We start from the raw sequence: 26,526 nt of genomic DNA, 5'->3' as shown, positions 1-26,526 counted from the left end.
AAAATCAGGATAAAGTGATCAACCCATTCTTTAAAAAAGATTCAGTTTTTGGACACAAACCGTCCCTAAGAAAGGGCATATTAATTGTCTTCCAGAACAGGGAAACATTGTTAGTCTCGGCTGCATACACAAATGTGGTCCAGTCCGTAGCTTGTAATTCCTTTTTCCTTTTTATTATTGCCTGTTTGTAACAAAGTCTAAGATGCCAAATTGCTTACCAATCCCTTGATTTTCAGTGAAATAATTCCCCTAGCAGTCTACACAATGCTGTGTATTTATGGTCAAGCCAATGTTTTGTATTAGGACTGTTTCCAATACGTTTACCACCCTTAAGCTTTCTCAATAGTTGACAATTTTTTGAATTACTTATTTCCTCGTTGGCTTCCATAATATCACTGGATTCAGAAAGATAATCTGTACTTGTTAGGAAAGCCTCCATATTGGTAAGTATTAAATTTGTGATAAAGCCAAGTTGATCTACCCCTGACCACTTTAACCTGGCTCAGATTATTCCTTCTACTTCTGGATTCTCTCATTTGGGGCAATCTACAGTTTCCCTGCTATTTAATAAGCAAAATGGGCTATGATCACGGATACTATTCGGTATTACAATACAATGTTTAAAAATCCCCAAAACATTGATTGATATTAAAATGTTGGCAATTGTACTCATTGCACCCCCGCCAATGAATGTAGGCACTATAGGTGTGTCTGAAAAATATTCAGTTTGTAACAAATTCAGGCTGTACTTGTACAGGCATTCCTTCAATAGTCCCCATACTGCCTGTGGCAAGAATCTTCCTGTCCTTCTCCAATTACATCTTCAATGCTGCACACTTAACTAGGCGATAAAGTGCATCTATTAATGCTGAAATCTCCTGCCTATATTAAATAATAGTCTGGGACACCGACATAAAAAAAAAGTCCAAGTGTATGTAGGTTACAATCTCTACATGAGTAACATCAAATTTGTTGTTATAAAAATGTATGATCAAGATTATTCTTAACAGCTAGTAACATATATCAATAGACTGGAGATCCTTTGTACGTCTTTTTTACTGTTTCCTATTTCCAGAGTCTTTTGTACACAAATGTCCAACATGAAATTAAGCAGATTTCCTGGAAAATAACTCTCTTCAAGGTTTCAAGCCTTCAAACTATCATAGGAACAATGTCCAGATTCCATGGTGTACAAGTAGCGCTAGATGCAGCAAGATTAGCAGTCAATTGTCTAATAAACAAATCTCTTATGGGTCTCACTCCCTCAGCCCCTGACAGTATAAATGTCTTGTTTTTACTACCTGAGAGAGACTCAACCGTTTACTTGGTCAATTTGAATTGTTTAATTACAAATCCTCTTCCAGGCAGAAATATGAATTCCAGTGATCCATATTGATCTTGCCAATATGATCATCCTGATTTCAAATTCTGCAGACGGGTTACTTTGTCACAAATATGAGAGATATTCTGTTAGCCATATTACCAGTGCATTTTATCCAATGGCACTTGTCATACGGTAGATGGAATATCTGTCATGTTTGTGATGGAGTAACTCATCCACTGAACTCTTAAACAGGCGCTTGGCTTTCTCTCATGTCTCTTGAATAAAGAGATATCAAACTTGTTTCTTAACTAGCGATCTGTTTGTAGAACTATAATTATTTGGGTGTGCTATTTTTCACTGGTTGCCACCATATCAGAACTAATAATTTGTTGAAATATTATATTTATAGTAGGTATGACTGCAGATCGGGCAGCCATCCCTCTCAACAACTTATCCTAATTAGATACAACCTGTCTGATACATTAATAACATAGCATGCAGGTATACAAGCTAATAAAAGATATGTGAAGCAGAGAGATTACGCCCATACTGATATATTGTTTATAGCTATAACCATAAATACTGTATCTCAGAGGTGAGGCAAATGTAAAAGATGTGACATTTTGATACATTTTCTCTCAAAATTGTAATTACTGTCATAACATGAGTCTGCAGATGTTAATTCGTTTTCTATGATTTATTTAAAGGGCATAATTTCATATGATCTATATATTTTATTGCATTTGTATGCATTGTGTTCAATGCTTGTGTGCATATGGTTTGTGAACAGACATATTAAACAAAATATGCATGAAATAATACACCACATTCAACTAACTAATGGTATTATTTATTCCACAGAATTTGAAAAACAACTTGTTTTGAAAGAGGAAATGCAAGTAGGGTCTGTTTCCATGCAGACCTATCAGTATTATATTAAAGCAGCAGGAGGTAAGCCATCTGTGTGTCATGGTATTTTTACTCGTAGTGTTTCATCGAAATGTGATTGAAATGTGTGCCTTAGAATCAATGCTCTGTTTATTGTCCTAATGTGATGCAAACACTTCTCAATTCGGTGTGCATTTGTGTGGCATGGAAAGGCTTGGTGAACTGTTTTAAAAGTATACTGTTAATATTCTTGGCCAAACCCTTCAAAGTCGTCTGACCCTGAAAGTTTTCAGGGTTACACCACTCCTCTCTCAAATATTTAACTGGCCCCAAAAATCCAAGCAATAAGTGATTTCACCCTTCATTCTTCCTGATCACCATCTACTGCATAACCCAATTACCACCACCACTTTCCATCTGATTGAGGCTGCATGTAACAGAAGGACCACTGTTGTTTTGCAGATAACATGTTTTCAAATACAGAAGTAACACTATAGATATAAGAGAAGGAATATCATTTGAATTGCTGAGAATGGCCCTTCTGTTATGTCGATGAATGTGTACTTTAGGGTGGACATAGATGGTGCCAGTCATCTTTACTGCATACTGCAGCAAAGATGAGGGTGGTGAGGCATTGAGGCAGACAATCTACAACTCGGCCCCTCAACCCAAGACAAATAAACAAAATGTTGCTCTTTGGGGGCCTGGCCTCCACCAACAACACTCAAAATGTAAACAGTACTTCAGAATAAGTTTGGCAGGCTTTTGATATCCAAAACGATAGAACGATATGAAACGATCCATATTTTCCCAATTTATTTTTTGTGTATTGCTTGCCTAATGTTATGACTTGGTTGATAGTGAAAAAGCAATAGAGGGCCGTTAGTGAATACTATTTTATTACGCTCCATGTCTTCTGAGGTGTATGGGCAGCTGGAGTGTATTCATTTCCCTTATTGTTTCCGTATTCACCAGAACATCAACAATTTATCATCCTTGTAATCACTTTTATGCTATTGAATCTTACATTTTTTAATGAAGTAGTCTGCTTGGCCAGTATGATAGTAAGTGTTTAATTTCAACAAGCAAAATGTTCATGTCTTATTTGCTTTCTGTGTTTGTTTCCGTTTTGACTATGAGAAAAGTGTTTGAACCTATAGTTAGTGGATAGCCTCCTTGTGAGATGGTGCAAGGAGCATGACTCTCAGAAACATGGAATTGAATCTTTCCCTACTGAAGGTGGGTCCAGGATCTTCTTGGAAGGTGGCAATGAATGAGTTTTTGGCAGTTGTGGCTCCATCAGTGTATGAAAGAGTGATTATATGGCCTGCTTTGAGAAATGGACGAGGTGTATTGATGGGTCTTATATGATGACAAACATTTAGGATTGTAATGAAAATATTAACCTACATTCAGAATAACCGGCTGCATGGTCAATATCAGAGACACATAAATTTGACTTGGCCTTGCAGAGGAGCATTGGAATTAGGGAGGCATCCTTTTGGTATAGCCCTCTTGTGAAGAGAGTGATACTTTGAGCAAGACTCTGTGGCTTGATCTGGAAGCAAAATGTGAGTTAATATACACAAATAATGTTATCCTCTGAGGTGTAAAAGAATAGTGGCAAAACACTTTGGGCCTCATTTCCAAGAGGCCTATGCTGCTGGAACATCACTTTTCATGATGCTCCAGCGGTGCAGGCCTCTCAATCATATCTATGATGTGACGCAAAGCCACCCTGATATGGAGTACGGTAAGGCATCACAAAGCGCCGCATTGCCTTACTCTACATCAAGGAGGCATTCCTTTCTTTTATTAAATCCTAAATAAGCAAACATGAGCACATACCTAATTTCATTCCGTACATGTCATAATTTGCATCCAAATTCATTCTACAATAAATATCACATATTCGGTACATTATAATAGCAGTGATATTGGGCTGTATATTCTATTCTTGATCACGATGTGAATGTGCTGAGTATGGGATAAAAAACAAAGGGGTATGTATTACAAACCAAAGCAAATTCATACTAATATAGCACCATCTGATCATAGGTTCAGTCTGCATCTAGACAAATTACTGCAAAGATTTATTCAGAAGCTAGCCAATCCTTATATCTACGTTGATTTCAAAGCCAACCAAACCCTTTAACCACATCACCTAGCGTTTTTTCCCCTTAAATTATACAGTGATCTCTCCAAAATATAAATACCCAATGAACACCTAAACCACTGTTGCAATCGGGGGGTCAACACTTTTCTATACAGGTGAAATAAGGAGGCAAGCCAGAGTCATAAAGGTGAAAATGAAATAAACTTGGCCCAGATTTCCCTTCTAACAGTGATCATATCCAAAAAGCATCATGGCAGGGGTTATATAGATCTTTTTCCCAAAAAGCTTCTGCCAAAAGGACTCTTTCCCTCCCTTAAGTGCCTACAGTTTCCCCCAGCTGTAAAACATATGTGATGTATCCGCTGGACTTTCCCCATATCTAGGGCCCTCTTACCTCATCTAAACATTATTTTATAATGTTTGAGCTCTCAAATTAGATGAGAGAAGGATTTTCATTCCTATACAGCCTCCTCACCTAACTTTTGTGTTCAATACTCTTTCTGATGATTTAAATTGTCTGGGACAGTATTAATTAAAATATAATACACTTGACCTATGTTACATCCCAAGCGCTAGATAATATGTAAGAGGGAAACTCTTTCCAGAGAAAAAGTAGTCTGTCCAATTTTACCAATTAAATCTCTTATCTGAAGGTACTTAAAGAAGGTCCTATCATCTAACCCATATTCCTGCTGCAACTCGACAAAAGAAAATAACTGGATGGTTAGACAGAGGTCACCTAATTTATTAAGGCCAGATAACACCCATTGCAGACCAAATAGACCATAGGAAATTGTTGGAAAAAGCAGAGATCCACAGAGGGGATTATACAGGTTATACCATTTAACACCCATTAATTTATGGATGTAATGCCACACCCTATAGGCCACAGGCAGAATTTTGAACCTCACTTTTTTATAGTAACTGGGCTCTCTGGCGTAAAAGACAAGCATATGCTGACCTCCTGAGTGCTAACTCATAAATCGTGGGAAGTGCTATATCTTCTTCCAACCCCATTAATCTACCCCTTTCAGCTGAAAACAAAACCGCCATCTGCTTTAGGAGGGCAGCCCAGTGGTAAAATAAAAAATTAGGATCCGCCCAACCTTCATGCTTTTGTGAGAGATTTATGACTTTGAAGGCCCGCCTAATCTTCTGTAGTGCCACACAAAATTAATACATATAGAATCAAGTTTCTGAAGCAAAGACTGGCCCAATTCAAGGGGCATGATTTAAAATAAATACAACACCTTGGGCAAGACTGACATTTTCAACGCATTACACCTTCCTATCAAGGATACATGTAGATCGTTTATACACCTTATGTCAGAGCTGATCTTACTTATTAAAGGATTAAGATTGATCTGGTGTGTAGAATTAACCTTGGATGTCATCTTAATGCCTAGATTTGTGCATTTTTTCAATTTTGATAAGATAGCCAGAGCTTCTCCCAAATTCCCCAACCAATTTCTTAATCTCAGGTATAACGGTATGCAGGTCTGGAGTTATTAGTGCAATGTCATCTGCATAGGCTAACACCTTGGTATCAAAAAATTTACCTGGACTGGTTTATTAATTTGTCTTTGAGTAAACTGCTCTATTAATAAATCTATATAAAGGACAAACAAAATTGGAGAACAGGGACACCCTTGCCTTGTTCCTCTCGTGATAGCAGTCTTCTGAAATTCTTGGCCCCTGATTTGTAACATGGCAAAAGGAGTATAATACATCACCCTTATTGCCTGAGCCAAATCACTTTAGTTCCAGCACTAACTAAGATAACACCATGGTGTAGGAAGGTAGCCTCTTTCTAGCCTTGCTACCCCCACTTTTGGCCTGTTTGTGAGTATATGTCAGGGTGTTTTTACTGTCTCACTGGGATCCTGCTAGCCAGGGCCCAGTACTCATAGTAAAAACCCTATGTTGTCAGTGTGTTTGATATGTGTCACTGGGATCCTGCTAGCCAGGACCCCAGTGCTCATAAGCTTGTGGCCTATATGTGTTCCCTGTGTGGTGCCTCTGCTAACCAGAACCTCAGTGTTTATGCTCTCTCTGCTTTTAAAATTGTCACTGCAGGCTAGTGACTAATTTTACCAATTCTGATTGGCACACTGGAACACACTTATAATTCCCTAGTATATGGTACCTAGGTACCCAGGGTATTGGGGTTCCAGGAGATACCTATGGGCTGCAGCTCTTTTTTCAGGGCAAATTCCCCAGACTTTGTGAGTGCGGGGACACCATTACACACGTGCACTACATATAGGTCAATACCTATATGTGGTGTCACCATGGTAACTCCGAACATGGCCATGTAACATGTCTAGGATCATGGAATGAAATGGGAGGCAATCCCATGCATCCCCGGGTCTCTAGCACAGAACCCGGGTACTGCCAAACTTGCTTTCCGGGATCTCCACTGCAGCAGCTGCTGCTGCCAACCCCTCAGACAGGTTTCTGCCCCCCCTGGGGCTTGGGCAGCCTGGTCCCAGGAAGGCAGAACAAAGGATTTCCTCTGAGAGAGGGTGTTACACCCTCTCCCTTTGGAAATAGGTGTGAAGGGCTGGGGAGGAGTAGCCTCCCCCAGCCTCTGGAAATGCTTTGATGGGCACAGATGGTGCCCATCTCTGCATAAGCCATTCTACACCGGTTCAGGGATCCCCCAGCCCTGCTCTGGCGTGAAACTGGACAAAGGAAAGGGGAGTGACCACTCCCCTGACCAGCACCTCCCAGGGGAGGTGCCCAGAGCTCCTCCAATGTGTCCCAGACCTCTGCCATCTTGGATTCAGAGGTATTGGGGCACAAAGGACAGCTCTGAGTGGCCAGTGCCATCAGGTGACGTCAGAGAGACCCTCTGATAGGTGCTTACCTTTCTCAGTAGCCAATCCTCCTTTCTGGGCTATTTAGGGTCTCTCCTCTGGGCTATTCCTCAGATAACGAATGCAAGAGCTCACCAGAGTTCCTCTGCACTTCCCTCTTTGACTTCTGCCAAGGATCGACCGCTGACTGCTCAGGATGCCTGCAAAACCGCAACAAAGTAGCAAGACGACTACCAGCAACATTGTAGCGCCTCATCCTGCCGGCTTTCTCGACTGTTTCCTGCTGGTGCATGTTCTGAGGGCTGTCTGCCTTCACCCTGCACTGGAAGCCAAGAAGAAATCTCCTGTGGGTCTACGGAATCTTCCCCCTGCCAATGCAGGCACCAAACTTCTGCATCACCAGTCCTCTGGGCCCCACTCATCCTGACGAGCGTGGTCCCTGGAACACAGGAGCTGGCTCCAAGTGTCTCACACAGTCCAGTGGCCCTTCTGTCCAAATTTGGTGGAGGTAAGTCCTTGCCTCCCCACGCCAGACAGTATTCCTGTGTACTGCGTGATCTGCAGCTGCTCTGGCTTCTGTGCACTTTTCCAAGGATTCCTTTGTGCACAACCTAGCCTGGGTCCCCAGCACTCTGTCCTGCATTGCCCAACTCGCAGAGTTGGACTCCGACGTTGTGGGACTCTCCTTTGTGACTCTGAGTCAACCGCTGTCCTCAGGTCTTCTAAGTTCCTGTTCCGGTACTTCTGCGGGTGCTGCCTGCTTCTGCAGGGGCTCTCTGAGTTGCTGAGTGCCCCCTCTGTCTCCTCCTCCAAGGGGCGACATCCTGGTCCTTCCTGGTCCCTAGCAGCACCCAAAATCCTCAGCTGCAACTCTTGCAGCTAGCAAGGCTTGTTTGCAGTATGTCTGTGTGGAAACACTTCTGCATCCTCCAGCACACCCTGGGACATCTTCTGACCAAAAGAGAAGTTCCTGACACCTTCCGTTGTTGCAGAATCTTTGGCTTCTTTCACCCGGAGGCAGCCCTTTTGTACCTTCACCTGGGGTTTAGTGGGCTCCTGCCCACCACCCCCCCACCCCAGACACGTGCTTGACTCTTGGACTTGGTCCCCTTCCTTTACAGGTCCTCAGGTCCAGGAATCCATCCTCATTGTTTTGCAGGTGGTTGTGGTTCTTGCAGAATCCCCTCTCACGACTATACTGTCTTTCTGGGGTAGTAGGGTAACTTTACGCCTACTTTTCAGGGTCTTGGGGTGGGGTATTTTGGACACCCTTACTGTTTTCTTACAGTCCCAGCAACCCTCTACAACCTACCATAGGCCTGGGGTCCATTCGTGATTCGCATTCCACTTTTGGAGTATATGGTTTGTTTGCCCCTAGGCCTATTTCTACCTATTGCATCCTATTGTGATTCTACATTGTTTGCACTACTTTTCTTACTGTTAACTTACCTGATTTTGGTTTGTGTACATATAATTTGTGTATGTTACTTACCTCCTAAGTGAGGGTATCCTCTGAGATACTTTTGGCATATTGTCACTAAAATAAAGTACCTTTATTTTTAGTAACTCTGAGTATTGTGTTTTCTTGTGATATTGTGCTATATAATATAAGTGGTATAGTAGGATCTTTGCATGTCTCCTAGTTCAGCCTAAGCTGCTTTGCCATACCTACTTCTATCAGCCTAAGCTGCTAGAAACACCTCTATTCTACTAATAAGGGATAACTGGACCTGGCACAAGGTGTAAGTACCACAAGGTACCCACTATAAGCCAGGCCAGCCTCCTACACATGATACTCAATCAAATGCTTTTTCTGCATCTAGGAGGTTCATAGCCATCTGAGCTCCTGTGACTTGCGCTATATCAAAAAGTGTAATAACCTGTCGTATGTGATCTGATGTTCCTCTACCAAGTATAAACCTGTGTTGCCAATTCAAGGCCAAATGGGCTATGACTCCCTCTCCCCCGCAAACGAGCTGCTAAAGTCTTGGCATATAGTTTAGAATCAGCATTATTCAACAAGATCAGCCTATATGAGCCTGGATTATAAGGAGGTTTTTTCTTTTTCAGGAAGATCACAATATTTCTCACCTGCCATGATGGGGGAGGAATCCCTTTCCAATGTACCCCTAAAAGAAGATCTAATATAAACAGGGCTAACTCGGGGTCCAATATTTTATCAAATTTGAGTGAAATTTAAGGGCTGGCTGCTTTCCCTGAAGCCAGGGACTTTAGCGCACTGACAACTACTTCATCTGAAGTAATATATCCTTCTAAATTCCTACTAATCGCTTTGTTCAGTGGCTAACCTTTTCTTCACATGTTCGTTTGTTTACATATAAAAGGCTTTCGGCCTGGTTTAGATCTTGGCGGACTGGGTTACTCTACACGCACATGGCAGATATCCTGGCCGCCGTATTACGTTTCCATTATATCCTATGGAAATTGTAATACTGCAAATGGAATAACAGTCACGTTTGTGACAGAGTAACTCGGCCACCAAGATCTAAATCAGGCCCTGAGTTTTGTTGTGTCATCGGCTGCGGGACATTTCCAAGACATCATTTAATGCATCATGCAACCTGTTGTGAACGCATTTAATTGTAGTAATGACACTAGTTTTTGGAGACACACACACAGAAGCAGTGATATAGAGCTCTCACGCAAGTATGTCAGTTGTTCAGTGATGCAGTGTGAGCTCAACATGATAAACTGAAATTCTTTGGCCACATATTTTCTGATGGGGGTATGGTGCTTGATCCTGCAAAAGTACAAACTTTGTCAAATGCTGAACCCCTACAAGATTTGGCCAGCTACTGTTCAAGATGCATACAAGACTTTGCTACTGTTAATGCTCCATTACGAGCGTTGACAAAGAAAAATGTTTCATTTAAATGGTCACAAGAATGTGCAAAATATTTCAAGAGAATTAAACATGCCATTGAAAATGCTACAGAAATGGCGTACTTTAATCCAAAGCTTCATACACAGGTTGTGGTCGGCACTAGCTCTATCAGGTTAGGCGCTATCATTGCACAGCATAGTGACAGCATAATAAATGCCTAAATGCTAGGCGATATATTGTGGTCTATTCTAGTAGAGGTTTGTCTCAAATGGAACGTGCTTACTCGTAGCCTGAGAAAGAATGTGGTATGGGCTTTCTAACATTTCCATGTGTTCCTGCATGGAAAGCCATTTACGCTGGTGACTGATCATCAAGCTTTGCTGACCATCTTTGGCAATCCAAAAGCCAAGATTCCTTCTTGCATTGAAAGGTCGGGATTAAGATTGCAAGAGTAGAAATATCCAATTATGCATTGTCCAGAAAAGGATCAGAATTCTCCTGACTACTTTTTGGGAGTGCCTTTCCAAAATCATGACACTCCATCCAAAATGGCTGAGGCCTACATCACATCCATTGTCAAGTCACATACACCAGCCCAGATTGTCACTTCTATGATTCATGATAGTGACCTGCTTAAATTAGGACATATTTACACATCAGTCGTGGAACAAACACATTCAGCTATGATAGTGGATATCAAAAATGCAAAAATTTCAAAGATTAATTTTCCATAGCTCAGGGAGGAGTTAAATTGCAAGGATCCTGATTCCGGAGAGCCTGAGACAAAAAGTGATTCAAGTGGCTCATGAAGGTCATGAGCGAGTTTGGTTTCCATCAAAGAGTTGAAAAGGAACTCAAGATCTGTCACATATGCAATTTCCTGCCAAATAGAGTTACTTGACATACTCTGAACATGTCAGAACTCCCTAAACAAGCCTGGGAGAGAACAACCATCGATTTCTTTGGTCCACTTGATAATGGACATTACTTAATGGTGTTTGTAGATGAATACTCATGTTTTTCTTTAGTTGAAGATCTCTCATCCACGACTTATGAATGTGCAATCAAAAAACTTGGTGGAATCTTTGCAACATGGGGAATATTAAACATTGTAAAGTCTGATAATAATCCACTTTTTAAACAGTAAAGAATTTAAAGAATTTCTAAAGCAACTGATCATAAAGCTTCAAAAGATCACACCTTTATGGCCATAGGCCATTCAACTTGTTGAGAGAGTTATGGGTACACTAAAGAAAGTTGTGCAGTGTGCAAGTACTCTTGAGAAACTCCGTTTGAAAACAGTATTGAATTCTTCTCTACAAGCTTATCATTTGACATCACCCTCAAACACAGGTGAAAGTCCTGCAACCTTGATGTTCTGGAGAGCAGTGACAACCAAGTTACCTCAATGGACAACTGAAAGAGATAAAAATGAAAACATGATTCGTACAAGGGATTTGGTTAACAAACAGAAAATGAAAGTTTATGTAGACAAGAGATGACATACAAAAGACACCTCATTCAGAAAATAAGATTTGGTGATTGCTCGACAGCTGCGCACAAAGTCTGATGCTCCTCACAATGTTGCCCCTTTCCAAATGGTGTCTACCAAAGGACACATGGTGACTGTCGAGCACCCTTGGAAGTCTATTACCAGAGACTCTTCTCACTTCAAGCCTGTGTTTCATTGGTCTTCAACTGAAGATTGTGAAGGAAAGACTGACTCTGAAAGCTCAGTGACTGTTACTGATTCCTTACCATCTTTAACAGTCTCTGAAACTGAAAAATGACAGTTTATAGCTTCTAGTATCCATATTGGGTCGGATTATGAAAGCACCAAGAAGAATGATTAAACATGTTTATATATGGAAACTAGATCCTAACTATAACTACCTACCGGCAACTAGCAGTAGGTAAAAAAATATATATATGTGTATATATATATATATATATATATAGATATACAAAATTTGAAATACCAGCAATCCAAACGACTGTGGTGTGTATTTAAACCAAAAGGTCCTTTTCAAAATTGACTTGCAAAAGCATGGCAACACGTTTCAACCATTGTGGTCTTCTTCATCAGCCTAAATCAAAACAGAGGCCCACCTCCACTTCCCATATATACACTTACTTGTCATAAACTCAGAAAGAATCCTAAATAAATCCTGTATCATGCCACAATTAAATGTTGATAAATCTCTAAACATACTTGGGACAATAACAACAGCTATCATTTCACAAATTATTAAAATTATGTTTACCTGAAGAAAAACAACAGGTATTTCGAATTTTGTTTTAAAAAAAATGTAAATGGGTCCTGCGCCCATAGCAGTGCATCAGCTTCATGAGGCAAGCACAGGAAGAACAGCAGGAGTTGTTTGTGATATATATATATATATATATATATATATATATATATATATATATATATATATACACACAGGTGTCAAATTAGGTTTTGGTGTGCATGGAAGGAAGATTTTGGGTGATAAGTCAAACGAGGGTGAGAGAAAGGGGAGGCGGCAAAAATTTGTATTTCCTATTTTAATTCCTATAGAGTTTTTAGACACACCTGCAGCCCAAACCGCTCAACGGAATTATACCGAATTTGGCAGAAAGGTAGCTTTTGGTCTGCAGATCACGCTGTTGGAAAGTGGATTATTGGCAAGGGCAGGCAAATACCTACACTTAGCAACAGGCCACTAACCTCCACTTAGGTCCAGTTAGGTCTCAGTAAATTAAACCCAGCTCAACCCTTGGTAGCTTGGAAACAAGTGACAAGGCTTAACTTTGCAGACAAGTGTGTAAAGCATTTAAAAATTACAAACCAGTAAATAAGTAAAACACAGAACAGACTAGAAATCCACATTTATAAAAAATAGATATCTTTGAATTTACACCAAAATGATTGAAATCAGATAAAAGGAACCGCAGATATGAATTTGTTAAGAATTAATGTTTTCTAGTGCATAGAAGCAACTAGCGCTCAAAGGATTAAAAAGGGTCACACTGGAAAGGGACAAAGGGGGTCATTCCAAGTTTGGCGGGCGGCGGTTGCCGCCCGCCAAACTTACCCCGTCAAATGACCGCTCCGCGGTCAGAAGACCGCGGGGGCCATTCAGACTTTCCCGCTGGGCCGGCGGGCGCCCACCAAGGGAGCGCCCGCCAGAGGGAGCGCCCGCCAGCCCAGCGGGAAAGGCCCTGCAACACAGAAGCCTGCTCCGAATGGAGCCGGCGGTGTTGCAGGGGTGTGACGGGTGCAGTTGCACCCGTCGCGATTTTCACTGTCTGCTATGCAGACAGTGAAAATCATGCTGGGGCCCTGTTAGGGGGCCCCAGGACACCCGTTCCCGCCATCCTGTTCCTGGCGGGAAAAAACGCCAGAAACAGGCTGGCGGGAAGGGGGTCGGAATCCCCATGGCGGCGCTGCTTGCAGCGCCGCCATGGAGGATTCTCCCAGCCGGGGGAAATCCGGCGGGAAACCGCCGGACCCGGCTGGGCGACCGCGGCTGTCGGAATCCCAAATAAAGCACCGCCAGCCTGTTGGCGGTGCTTCCTTGGCCATCCCGACCGCCAGGGTTGGAATGACCCCCAAAGTCTAGAGTTCAGGTCACCCATGAGATAACACTGTTGCACTTACTTTCAGAAGTGTTTCTTGATTCAGGAAAGTAGTCCACAGCACCAGCCAAGCGTTCAGAGGCTCTGGTTTACCTCTTGGGGTCTGAGACTACAGCTTCCACCATGCACCTCTTCAACTTATGGAGTTGCTCCAAACGTTTCCAAACTTGTGGATCTTCTTCCAGAGTTCCTTTTTTGGTCCATGAAGTATCCACAACTTGATCCAAGGTTCCAGAAGCTGTGAGCTGCTCCTTGGGAGTTATGACTATAATTCCCACAATGCACCTGGTGAGAATCCTCAAATGGCCACTGGATGCTGGTCTGCTGGGTTCTGCTTGCAAGACTAGATGCAGGGGACTCTGTGTAGCTTCTTTGTACCTGTAGCAAACAGGGAGTCCCTTCTTGAAGCAGTAGAAGATAGGCAAAGTCCTTTTACTGGTGAAGCTCAAGTGTGCAGCTGGTGTAGTCCTTCATAGTGCAGTTTCCAGGTGCAGGTCAGGGGTCCAGCAGGGCAGTCCTTCGTCTTCTTTGTTTTTTTCCTTGTATGGATCTAAGGTGTGGGTGCAGCTCTGCCATATTTATCCTTGCTCCTGGGTGAAAAACAGGGGGGTCCTGGATATCCAATCCCAGGCAGACTCCTTTCCCCTTTGATGACCGCTTCCTGGGAAGTGTGGCAAACATCAATCCCAGGGAGCAACATTCCTCAAACATCCAACATGGCTGAAAGTGATTTTTGGACGTTCGATTTTGCTGAGCCCACCCACTGGTGTGGTTACAAATCCTAAATACACCCCTCTCCTAATCTAATCAAGAGGGCACCTAATTGTGTGGGGTTGCAGGATGTGAGGGAGGTGTTGTGCTTCTCAAATGTCCTTCTGTGCCCTTGAAGACCAGTTTGACTGTCCTCTCCCCTTCCTGCATCCCCATCTACTGAGACAGATCTCCTCCCCCAGGCGCATCCTTTGTGTTCAGCCCAGGCCATTTCACACCACATCAAGGCAGCCTGGCCAGGCTGCCAGAGGCTGGCCAATCAGAGAAGGGCAGTACAGAGCTGAAGCTGGCAACTTTCAGGTAGAGTTTTAAAACTCTTTACCTGAAATAGTTATATTAAATCCAACAATTGTAAGTTGTGGGATTTATTTTAACAATTAATTTGATTCCAAACTCAAGGTATCTAACTCTTAAGGGGACTTTGTTAATTAAAATAAAGTCTCCCCTTTTTAGCTTATGGAGGCCATTCACTACAGTGAGAGAAAAACGAATTTGGCTATTTTACCTCACCAGGGCTTATAAAACACATTTTATAAGTCCCCTGCATATAGTTACATGGCACCCAACCCTAGGGGCACAGAGAGAACACTTTAGGGGTAACATATGTAAAAATAAGGTAGTTTAAGACTTTTGAAGTACTTTTAATTCCAAATTCAAATGTGCATATAACTTTAATTTAAAAGCAGTCAGCAAGGCAGGCCTGACTTTTAAATGACCCTAAACCTACATACCCTACCATATACTAGGGACGTATAGGTAGGTTCACATAGCGAATTATAATTAGCTTAATTTGCATACTCATTTTACACAGAGCACAGGCCCTGGTACTGGTTAGCAGTATTAAGGGCACCATCAGAGACAGGAAAACACCTGCAAAAAGTGAAAATGGGGGCAAAAGGTTAGGGGCCTCTGCAGTCAGCCCTGTTTTCTCACACAAGTGTTTTTATATTATCTGTTCAGTAGTTTTCAATATATTAAAGGAAATCAAACTGTATCTATAGTTCGCGAATAGTCCCGATCCTGTGCTGAGATTTGTTTGGCTGCTGAACACTTCAACCAGGAAGTGTTGGCAGCTATACTGGGACTCGACTTCAGTCGAATCATCCCCAAAAAAACACAATGAACTGAAAAAAGAAGAAAAGGGGGCTAGGTAGGAATACCCTAACCCCGTAGCCTTGGTCCAGGGGTCCCCCTGGAACCCCACCAGGGCAAAACAGCATTTTTCTAAAAAACATTCACTGTGAAATTCTCGAATATTTGCCAATTTCACATTGAAGTTTAAAATAAAATGCAAGCATGTTCTCCAGTGCGAGTTATAGTTTGCTTAGGGCATGAGTTAGATATATTTCAGCTAACCATAACTACAACTGCTAAATTTCTTCGTTTTTGTGTGAGTAAATTCAGAACCTAAATATAACATCCCTCCTTTGTTTTTTTCTTAAGTGATATATATATATATAGATGTCTATTGATTTTATGAAAAATTAAAATTTTCATTTAACAGGAGGAGCTGTAGTGTCTGGCGTGCTTTAGAATGGAAACTTTCTGGCTCCCAGAGAACTCCGTATCAGTGTGATGTAATGGCTGGAATAGAAGAGAATGAAATGAAAGCTTGGTTTAGAATGTTGGAGTTCACAGGTACACGCAGAGGAATTAAGACTTGTGTTTTAGAGCTTTGAGTGTGGCTAATCATTGTTGGGTACCCAGGCTGAGGAAGATGCTACAGATAGGATGATAAGCATGGGGATAGGGATGGCAGAATAGTCAGTCCAATCCAGAGGTATGGGTGGTTTGCACTGGATTGGTGGTAATGTTGATAGACAGGTTCAAGGATTTGACCTTTGGAATGTGTCTCACGACCGTCATACTATGATTCAGAGACCGAAGACCGCCAGATTACAGCCACAAACCCGACACTGCTGGGCCGGCCGATGGTGGGAGAGAGGTGGTTCCACTGCCAGCACCGCCACACCACAAGGATTCCGACTGCTATATTATGAGCAGTAATATGGTACTGCAGTCCTTGCACTGCGGTGCGGCATTGGCGATGGAAGCGCCAGCATCCAACCCCTCCCAGATGACCGCTTCGATGTGGGGCCCAGACAGGTAGGTGGAGTGACCGAAAGGGGGGTGGGATGTGTTGCAGGTGTGTGCATGTATGTTTGCGGGCATGTGTGCGGGCATGTGTGTGTGTTGGAATGGGTGTGCTTGCGTGTGTGACTGTATGCGTGCATCAAAGGGGGAGTTTGTGCATGTATGTGTGCATGGAGGGGGTGTGAATTAATGTGAAGGGGGTTGGGGTGTGCATGAATGCGTGGGTGCGTATGTGTGAGTGAGTGGGGTGTTTGTAAATGTGAGAGCAAGTGGGGGTGTTTGTATGTCAGTGTGAGAGCGAGTGGGAGTGTTTGTATTTCATTGTGAGAGCGAGTAGAGGTGTTTGTATGTGCATGTGTCGTCGGGTGGATGTGTGTGTCTGCAAGTGTGTGGAAAGGTATTTGCAAGTGTGTGGACAGGTGGGGCAGTATGCTAGTGAGTGGACGTGTGAGGGTACGTGTGACTGCAGTAGGAATGGGGATTCCTGTCGCCGGGTGTGTCTCCGCCAGGGTTTTTGTGCATGGTGAATGCTGCGAAAAGCCTGGCAGTTTGCTGTCTCCTAATACGGCCAGCGGTCTTCGGCCTGAGACCGCTGGCCTGGAGGAGCTCACCATCAGCCGCTGAGGTCCGAGTGGACCGGCAGGATTGGCAGCGGTGTGGCCGATTGACTTTGGCCAAACCGCAAGACTCGTAATGCGGAGGTGTTTACTGCCGGGTCCATGGCGGTTAGACTGCCACTGCGAGTGTGGTGGTCTTAAGACTGCCACACTCGTAAGGAGGGCCTGAGTGTATCGATGAATTGAAGAGTGTGTCACTTTTTATTTTCGAGATTGTGTTGTCTGGGAGGTTGAAGTCTCCCAAGAGGGCTCTGTGGACATGTCGGATGGATAAGGTGGTGAGATCTTAAAATTCATTAACTAATTCCTTGTTTTTTCCAAGGAGTCCGGTTAATGAGAAGGAAGGTGGTGGTCTGAGTTGCAGAGAGAGGGAAATGCCATATCTGCAGCTCCATTGAGTTAGATGTTTTTTGCCTGCTTCGTGTGCAGGGCTAGGTGGTCTTCTGGATGACAGTGAGGCCTCCTCCCATTTTATGTGGATCCCCTTATGATGGGTAGCTGTGGCTTGTGGAAAGAATTGTAAGCAGATGTGGGGGTTGAACCATTTCTCTGTGATGGAGCTTGTAATAGGTGATGATGTCTACTACATCTGGTACATGAAGTACTTCAGAGCAAGCATTGATAGCATGAGTTGGAATGTGTTTTCTGTAGTGTGGGAGGTGCTGGGATGTGAACAAGATTTGAAATGCTTTGTTAGAGTATAGGTCATCTACATCTCGATGTGATAACTTTGTAATTTTCAGTTGAGCAGGGTTCTGGCCCAAGGCCCTTCCTGGCCCCAACAGGCCAAAACAGACAATAGCATTGCCTGTGTCCAGCCTTTGCTGGGGGCGCTCAAGCAACGGGAAGCCATGAAGAGTTGATTGAAATAGGGAGAAGGTAAAAGGCAATGTCACATCCTGTGCCGATGTGCGACAGGAAATCCAGTGATGTCACTTACTGTTTAGAGGGATGCTTAGATGGATGATGGGTAAAAAAGTTTACATTTTGGTTTTGCCCCTTAAATGCCCTGCACATTGGGTATCTAAGCTCTTTTGTGTCAAAATATTTGTCCTCAGTCATTGCTTGTCGCATCACTAACACTTCAAGGGGTATACAACTACATATCATGTGTAGAGTGTATTTATTTTCCATCATGTCACACACAGGCCTTTCACTATTGTAGCAGTCGATGTTCCTAGACAGGCATGGATGCTTCATTTATGACTGAATAATAATGACATGGTAGGGAAGCTCTGGCAAGTAAAGAAATATTCATGTTAAATGTTATGCTTCAGTAAATGTAACCATTTGTTTTTCATCTGGATGGAGTTGGAATCAAAGATTCATGGCAATATTTTCATTGTATTAATTTAATAAGTCAATGTGAAGTTTTTTTCTGTTTAAACCTTACTTCATCCTAGCCATCAATATATCTGCAGCAAAATAAAATAAAAAATAAAATAAATGATTACAAACATTTGAAAGGATTGTATTTTTATGTTAGGCTGAATGTTTTAATGTTTTACTAATACAAATATATTTATTTTGTAGGATACATAGTGACAATCATAACTACCTTACTATTCGTGCTAATGATTGGGGTATCTGCCTTCAGCAATTGGTGGTTAAGCTATTGGATAGGACAGGGTGCAGGGGTAAGTTTGAAGATTTAAGAATGTTTCTTTGTATTTTTATTGTATACAAAGTTTAATTAGGGGCTAGAAGCATTGGTTGATTAAATTGTGGTGTCAGGTGTTAGATTGTTCAGGAATATATTGCCTAATATTAGTAATAAATAGATCATTGTTTATCTTAACGCACTCAAGTTCTTAAAATGTATTGATGAAACATATTATAATTGTCAGCCATTTTCCAACTGGATATTTCTTGATGTAGTGTAAATAATAAATGTATATTTTGTGCTGAGTTGCCTGTGATAATTCACACTTTAGCTGCCAACCTCATCTTTAAAGAAACATTGATGTGCTAAATGACTCCTTGTTGATAGCATAATCACACTCCGATTTACTCTTGTTCAGGTCCTTAACATTCCTGATTGTGGATCTTCATGATAAAGCTCTATTGCTTCCTCAATCTATTAAGGAAGTCCTGTTACCTACAGTAAAACTGAGTGTGGCTTGATGCTCATGCTCCTCCCAGGGAGTCTATGGTGCCCCTTCTGGCCCTCTTTTTTCCACAGATGAAGCTCCAGTTGCTTTCCTGTCCCTTTCAGTCTCCCCACTGAAGCCCCACATGCACATAACCATACCATAACTCACACTTTCAACATGCACAAAACACCATTTAGCAAATGTTTCTGGAATAAAGTTATGAAGCAAAAGTTAAACTTTCCAAGGTGACATTAGTCATGGCAGTTGTTGTATACTTTGCATACCATTATTGTGAAATTTCAGTGATATGTATGTGTGTGTGTGTGTGTATAAATATATATATATATATATATATATATATATATATATATATATATATATATATATATATATATATATATATACACACACACATATATATACACACACAAATATATATATAAAGATAGATTGATATTCACTGGAAAAAAACAAAGGTTACAGAGACGCTGTAGTTAGGAAATAGCATTTTTTTTAAACATAGAAATTCAGTAAAAAAAAAAAACAAAGGTTACAGGGACGTTATAGTTAGGCTCACATTTTAAACGTACAAAATAACAGAAATTCTCCTGTTATAGTTCTCTCAAGTAACTATAACTCATGCCCTTGGTATGCACAGTTTTTTAGTGAAAAATGTTACAGCAAATATTACATTGGTATTATCAATAATGTTATCAAAGATGTCACTAGTGCCATATTTTGTGGGGTAATTAGTAGTGTATGTGAGGGCGCAAGTTATAGTTACCTTAGGGTATGAGTTATAGTTACTTGAGATAACAAATTTACACTTTGTTTGTGGGACTTTGCTCAAGCCGAGTCCATAGATGGCTGCCAACACTTCCTGGTTTAAAGTGTTGGCAGCCAATCAGAGCTGTGCATTTTCCTGCACAAGCTTGTCATTGTTTGTGAAGTCTTTGCGATCACAGATATATAAATTTGGATTTCCTTTGATTTCTCAAAAACTACTGAGAGGATCTACACCAAGTAAGTGAAAGCATAATCTGCGTATCGAATGCCAGCTCATTGCCAAATTTGGTGTCATTCCATCCAGTGGTTTAGGCTGTAGTTGTGTCTAAAGGTCCTATGGGGATCAACACGGGAAACGCAACTTTTTTGACCCCGATTTTGTTGGTCCCTGCTTGCCAGATCACTCCGAAACTTTCCGTATGCAACTAGAATCACAAGAATTTGTGAAGATTCATCAAACGGTGCCAGGATGTGGGCAAATCAAGATACTCTTCTTCTATGGAAACATGTCCCAAACTATAGCTACCTACTGATATATATATATAAGGACCTAGCTTCCATAGCAAAATAATTTTTTGTTTCACCAATAACTTTGGCGCCATTCAATCACTCAATCAATGAATCAAAAAATTTCTTAAGCGCACTACTCACCCATTAGGGTCTCAAGGGGCTGTGGGGGGGGGAGTTGCCGGTTACTGCTCAAAAAGCCATGTGTAGAGGTGCTTTCTGAAAGTTAGGAGGTCCTGGGTCTTGCGTAGGTTGGTGGGGACGGAGTTCCAGGTCTTGGCGGCGAGGTGGGAGAAGGATCTGCTGCCGGAGTTGGTGTATTGGATGTGGGGGACTGTAGTGAGGGCGAGGTCATCGTAGCGGAGCTGTTGAGTTGGTATATGGAAGTTTATTCGTCGTTGAGGTAGGCCGGTCCAGTGTCGTGGAGGGCTTTGTGAGTGTGGACGAGGACTTTGAAGATGATCCTTTTGCTGATGGGCAGCCAGATCTTTTTGTTTCTAAAGGAATCCATTTGAAAGTATTGCGTAGCATGCAAAGGGTGTTGAAGCAGGAGGATGATATGGTGTTGATTTGGTGGGCCACCAGGAGTCATCCTATGCTGTTTTGTTGAGGCTGAAGATGATGATTTCTGTTTTGTTTGAGTTAAGTTTTAGGTGGCTTGCTGTCATCCATTTGCCAATGACGAGGAGTCCAGCGTGCAGGTCTATCTTGGCGGTGGCTGGGTTCCTGGTGAGGGGGATGATGAGCTGGGTGTCGTCTGCCTAAGGGATGATGGTGATTCCGTGGGAGCAAGGATGTTGGCGAGAGGGGCCATGTAGATGTTGAATAGGGTGGGGCTGAGGGAGGATCCTTGGGGGACCATGCAGATGATCTTGGTGGCTGGAGACCGGAAGGGAGGGAGGCAAACTCTTTGGCTTCTTTTGGGGAGGAAGGAGGTGAAGCCAGTCCAGGGCCTTGCGTCGAATTCCGGCGTCAAAAAGACGTGCGCGGAGGGTCTGGTGGCATACAGTGTTGAATGCTGCGGAGAGGTCTAGGAGGATGAGGGCGACGGTCTCGCCCTTGTCCACTCTGGCCCCAATGTCGTCTGTGCAGGCGATGAGGGCGGTCTCATTGATGTGGTTCTTGCGGAATCCAGACTGGGAGGCGTCGAGTATGTTTTCTTCTAAGAAGTGAGACAGTTTGGCGTTGACTATCTTCTCAGTGACCTTTGCGGGGAAGGGGAGAAGAGAGATGGGACGGTAGTTTGTGAGGTCTTCCAGGTATGCTTTGGGTTTTTTGAGGAGCGCGTTGACTTTGGCGTGCATCCAAACGTCTGGGAAGGTTGCGTTGTCAAAGGAGCTGTTGATGATGGCGCGGAGCTGGGGAACGAATATTTGGCTGGTATTGTTGAAAATGTGGTGGGGGCAGGGGTCTGTGGGGGAGCCTGAGTGGATGGAGTTCATGGCTTTGTCTATTTCTTTGTCGTTGGTGGGGGTCCAGGTGTGTAGTTGGTTGGTGTGGGAGGGCGTTGTGTTGTTGGTTGTGTTGGTGGTGGTGATGGTGGGTGCTGATGCTTTGAAGCTGTTGTGTGTGTCTGCGATTCTGAGGTGAAAGTAGTTGGAGAGGGAGTTGCAGAGGTTTTGGGAGTGTGGAGGGTGAATGGTGCTGGATTTGGGTTTGGTGAGTTCTTTGAGCTCCTTGCTGTTGTGTGTGTTGTTGCCTATGTGTTCTTTGTAGAAGGACCTTTTGGTGGTCCGGATGAGTTGGTGGTGTTTGCGCATGGCTGTCTTGAGGGCGGAAAAATTGCTCATTGAGAGTTCTTGGCGCCAGGCTTTCTCAATTTTATGGCATTCTCGTTTGGAAGCTTGGAGTTCTGTGGTGAACCAGGGGGCGGTCTTTACAGTGCGGGTTATGTTGTTTCTTTTCAATGGGGCGAAGGAGTCTGCGCAGGTTGTTAGCCATTGTGTGAGGTTGTGGGCGGCAGTGTTGGGGTTGTTTGGTGATGAGAGGTAGAGCTTGTGTGAGGTTGGCTATCAGGTGTTCTTTGGAGATCTTGTTCCACTTGCGGTAGGGTGTAGTGTGTTGTTGGTGGTGGGCGGGGGTTTCATGAAGGAGAAGTAGACGCAGTGGTGGTCAGTCCAGTGGAGTTTAGTGGTGTGAGTGAAGGTGATGTGGCTGCTGGAGGTGAAAATGGCGTCAAGGGTGTGTCCTGCTGAGTGAATGGGTGAGGTGACCAGTTGCTTGAGGCCGAGGTTTGTGAGGTTGTCCAGCAGGGCTGTGGAGTTGCAGTCGAGGGTGCTTTCCAGGTGAAAGTTGAGGTCACCAAGGAGTATGTAGTCTGTGGAGGTTAGGGCATGGGAGCTGATGGTGTCTGCGATGGTGTTGCAAAATGGGGGGCGGGGTCCTGGTGGTCTGTAAATGAGGGTTCCTCTAAGGTTGGTGTTGGCGTTGATGTGTATTAGAAAATGTAGGTGTTCTGCGTTGTCTAGGGTATCGTTGATGTTGGTGGAAATTTTGATGGTCTTTTTCTGTATTATGGTGATACGTCCTCCTGGTTTGTTTATGCGGTCTCTATGGGTGATTTTGTAACCTTCCGTGAGGAAGGCGATGTCAGGGGAGTATGTTGGGAGCAGGTCCCAAAGCTGGATGGTGTGCTTGTGGACGGAGCGGGTGTTAAGGAGGATGCAGTTAAGGTTGTTGAGGGGGTTGGTGTCATTGCGGTGCGTGTTGGTGTTGCGTGAGTGCAGGAAAAATGTCATGAGTGGCATGTGAATGGTCCATGTGTGTGCTTGGGGTTGGCCTGGGTGCAGGCGGGGTGCTGGCCTGGGTTGAGGGCATGTAGTTCTGTAGAGAAGTTGTGCTACTTCTGGGGGGTCGGAGCAGCGTGGACTAGGGGAATGGGCGCTGGGTGCGGTCCAGGCTCAGACGGGCTTGCCTCTTGCAGGCCTTTGGCGCACCAGTGGCACGGCCGCCATTAAGAATGGGAGGTGGGAGGGAGGAGCATCTGGGAGGCGGTAGGGAAACCCAATGGCGGCGCGAGGAGGGGCGGGCCGCAGGGGACGCAGCGGCAGGGATCAGGAGAACCAGCGAGAACTGGATGGAAAAATGGGCAGTAAACACAGATGGCAAAACGAAGTGGACTTGAAAAAGGGCACAGATACAGTCAGAAACAGTGCCTGAAAAGAAAAAAGATATACAAAAAATGAAATACTAAGTGAAATACAAAGTGCAGAGTACACTAGATACGCCTATCGCTAGGCACCAGGGATGAGGTGCAGGCAGGTGCCTGCGTGTGGTGGAGGACCTCGAACTTCCTTCTAGCGGCAAACGGCAGGGTCAGGGGCATGGAGGCAGGCTGGTGGAGCCAAAGTGGACTCCTGGCCAAAAGCAGGTCAGGGGGTCACACAGGGCTCCGCGCAGCGGCTGCCATTAAGAAGGGGAGGTATGAGGAAGGAGCAGCTGGAAGGCTGGAGGGAAAGACCAATGGGGGCACGAGGGGGTGGGGCCACAGGGGACGCAGCGGCAGGGATCGGGAGAACAGGCAAGAGCCGGATGGAAAAACGGGCAGTAAACACAGAGGGCAAAATAGAGGACTTGAAAAAGGGCACAGATACAGTCAGAAACAGGGCCTGAAATGAAAAACGATATACAAAAAATGAAATAATAAGCGAAATACAAAGTGCAGAGTACACTAGATACGTCTACCACTAGGCACCAGGGATGAGGCGCAGGCGGGTGCCTGCGGGTGGTGGAGGGCCTCGAACTTCCTCCTAGTGGCAAACGGCGGGGTCAGGGGCACGGAGGCAGGCTGGTGGAGCCAAAGTGGACTCCTGGCCAAAAGCAGGTCAGGGGGTCACATAGGGCTCCGCGCAGAGGGCGCTATTAAGAAGGGGAAGTGGGATTGAGGAGCAGCTGGGAGGCAGGAGGGAAAGACCATTGGCCGTTTGGCGAATCATTACAAATTTTTCACAACTACTATGCCACTCACTTCAGCTGCTGTCCCAAAAGTTTTGAGGTGATTCATCAAGTAGGGGCAGAGAAAAAGGGGGCTCCCAAAACGCTTTTTCCTCATGCAATTTCCCATAGGGATTTTGAACACAACTACAGCCCAAACCACTAGACGGAATTGCACCAAATTTTGCAGAAAGCTAGCTCTTGATCCACAAAGCATGCTTTTTGTGATTTGGTGTAAATCCGTTCAGTAGTTTTTAAAAAAATGAAAGGAAACATAAATATAGCTATCTAGGGATGCTGAGCCTCTGTGGATCCAATAGTTCCCACCCTTACACCTGATTGGCTGCCAACACTTCAACCAGGAAGTGTTGGCAGCCATTTTGGGACTCGGACCGAGCAGAGTCCCAAAAATAAAGTAAAGTAAAGAAAAGTGGACAGGGTAGGAAAACCCTCACTCCCTAGCCCTGGACCTGGGTAAATAAGCATTGTTTCACACGAAACCACTGTGGACCCAGTGGAAAAAAAAAACAAGTGTGGGTTCCCATGATGTTTTTTTTCTTTTCTAAGCACCCTGGTTGAGCTAGGTCCTGGGGGAAAATTAAATGATTATAATTTGGGAGCGGGCACATGCGGTCCCCCTCCCTAAGGTCATTTTGTGCCCCAGAGACCGTCACCTCCCCGGGCCTTTTAAACATCAAAATAAAAGTAAGAGGCCTACAAACCCCTCCTCTGTAGACCTTCAAAGGCACTGGGGACCACCAGATCCCCAGGGCTAGGCTTACCTATAATAGAGGGGGCAGTGCGGACCCCCCTCTTTCCTGGCAAATTGCCCTGTGGAACTTTGACAGCTCCCGTCAAGCAAGAGCAAAATTTAAGTCAGCTCCCAGAGGCAGGAGCAGCAAAACTGTTACCACTCGCTGGGAGCGGACTTTTCATGGCAGAAAAACAGATTAAAGGATTGCTCCTGCATGCACGAAGCAGGATTTTTAGCTGCACACTGCATGCAGGAGCAATACTGGCTCCCGCTGGAGACTGGGAGCTTCCAAGGTTTGCCGGGACCTTGAGGCTCCCCCTGCAGTCCCCATCTAAAATCACATGGAGGAGTTTCAATTGTTGCTCTTATGAGCACAATATCTTATGTAGTACATGTAACAAGTGGGATCTTTCTTGTAATCTGGTCTTGAGACAAGAAATTGTGATTCTTGCTTTTAACCACTATGACTATATAAAATGACCTTGAAGCCTTACCCATTTGGCCCCACCACTTATACCTTAGTAGTATGCAGTGTCTTCTGCCTTTTTCTAGGATGATGGACAAGGTACTAAAAAAAAACTGGAGCGTGTTTCCCCCTGATTTGAGAGATGCTTTCTTGATGCAGAGGAATATGAGCACATCTCCACCAAACATAAAAATCACTTACAACATATAATTAAGAGGACGTACCCTTGTTTGGTTGAGATTCAACTCTTTGTAGTCATGTCCTGTTCTCTACAGGAGTATTAATGTTATTGCAGATTTCTGTAAGAGCACTCTTGAGAAACAATCATATTGCCAAAATTACAGACACAAGGTCATTGGAGGCATTACCTCTGGGTCCTTTATGCAGCTGTAGGGCAGAATGTTCACTATACATTTACACAATGAGGTAGCACTTGCTAATTAGTCAGTAGAAAGTACTCCAGTTGTGCCAATTCAGTGGTCATTTATCAGTTTGGTGGTTGGGATCTCCACCAGGGTGATGGCGGTATTACGCTGTCACCTTGGTGGAAAGGCCCAACAAACAATACATAATTGAGGCCCAAACTCTTTAATTTGTTGGTGGTAAAGAAATATTTTCAGGTTGGGGTTAGGTAAACTTTGTGACATTTCAGTAAGTCATTCAGGAGCACTTAAAGTAGTACTTCTGTAGTACACTTATCTGTACTTTTTTGCTTTGTAAATTGGCCCCAATTATTGAAAATTAGAATTAAAAGGGAACAAAAATGGGATAATAAAATGGCAAGTAGAAGTATGTAGAAGACAACTCGAGTATAGCTACCTCTCAAAGTCATAATTGCTTTCCTTACCCAGCCTAATTGTGGATTTTTTGTGTTTTTACTTTTTATTTTAAT

At 43.6% G+C, this 26,526-nt stretch overlaps 1 protein-coding gene across 1 annotated transcript in view; it reads left to right on the top strand.

Moving 5' to 3' along the window:
• The window catches only part of LOC138268264 (ATP-binding cassette sub-family C member 12-like), a 1,444,059-nt gene that overhangs the window by 1,019,172 nt on the left and 398,361 nt on the right, over nucleotides 1–26,526 (top strand). Inside the window, exons 19-20 of the mRNA XM_069217748.1 lie at nucleotides 2,186–2,275; nucleotides 18,629–18,732. Coding sequence (XP_069073849.1) covers nucleotides 2,186–2,275; nucleotides 18,629–18,732 — 194 coding nt within the window. The remainder of the gene's footprint in view (nucleotides 1–2,185; nucleotides 2,276–18,628; nucleotides 18,733–26,526) is intronic.

Source organism: Pleurodeles waltl, chromosome 12 (assembly GCF_031143425.1).
Source record: "Pleurodeles waltl isolate 20211129_DDA chromosome 12, aPleWal1.hap1.20221129, whole genome shotgun sequence".
NCBI lineage: Eukaryota > Metazoa > Chordata > Amphibia > Caudata > Salamandridae > Pleurodeles > Pleurodeles waltl.
This window is presented reverse-complemented; position numbering and strand designations above follow the sequence as displayed.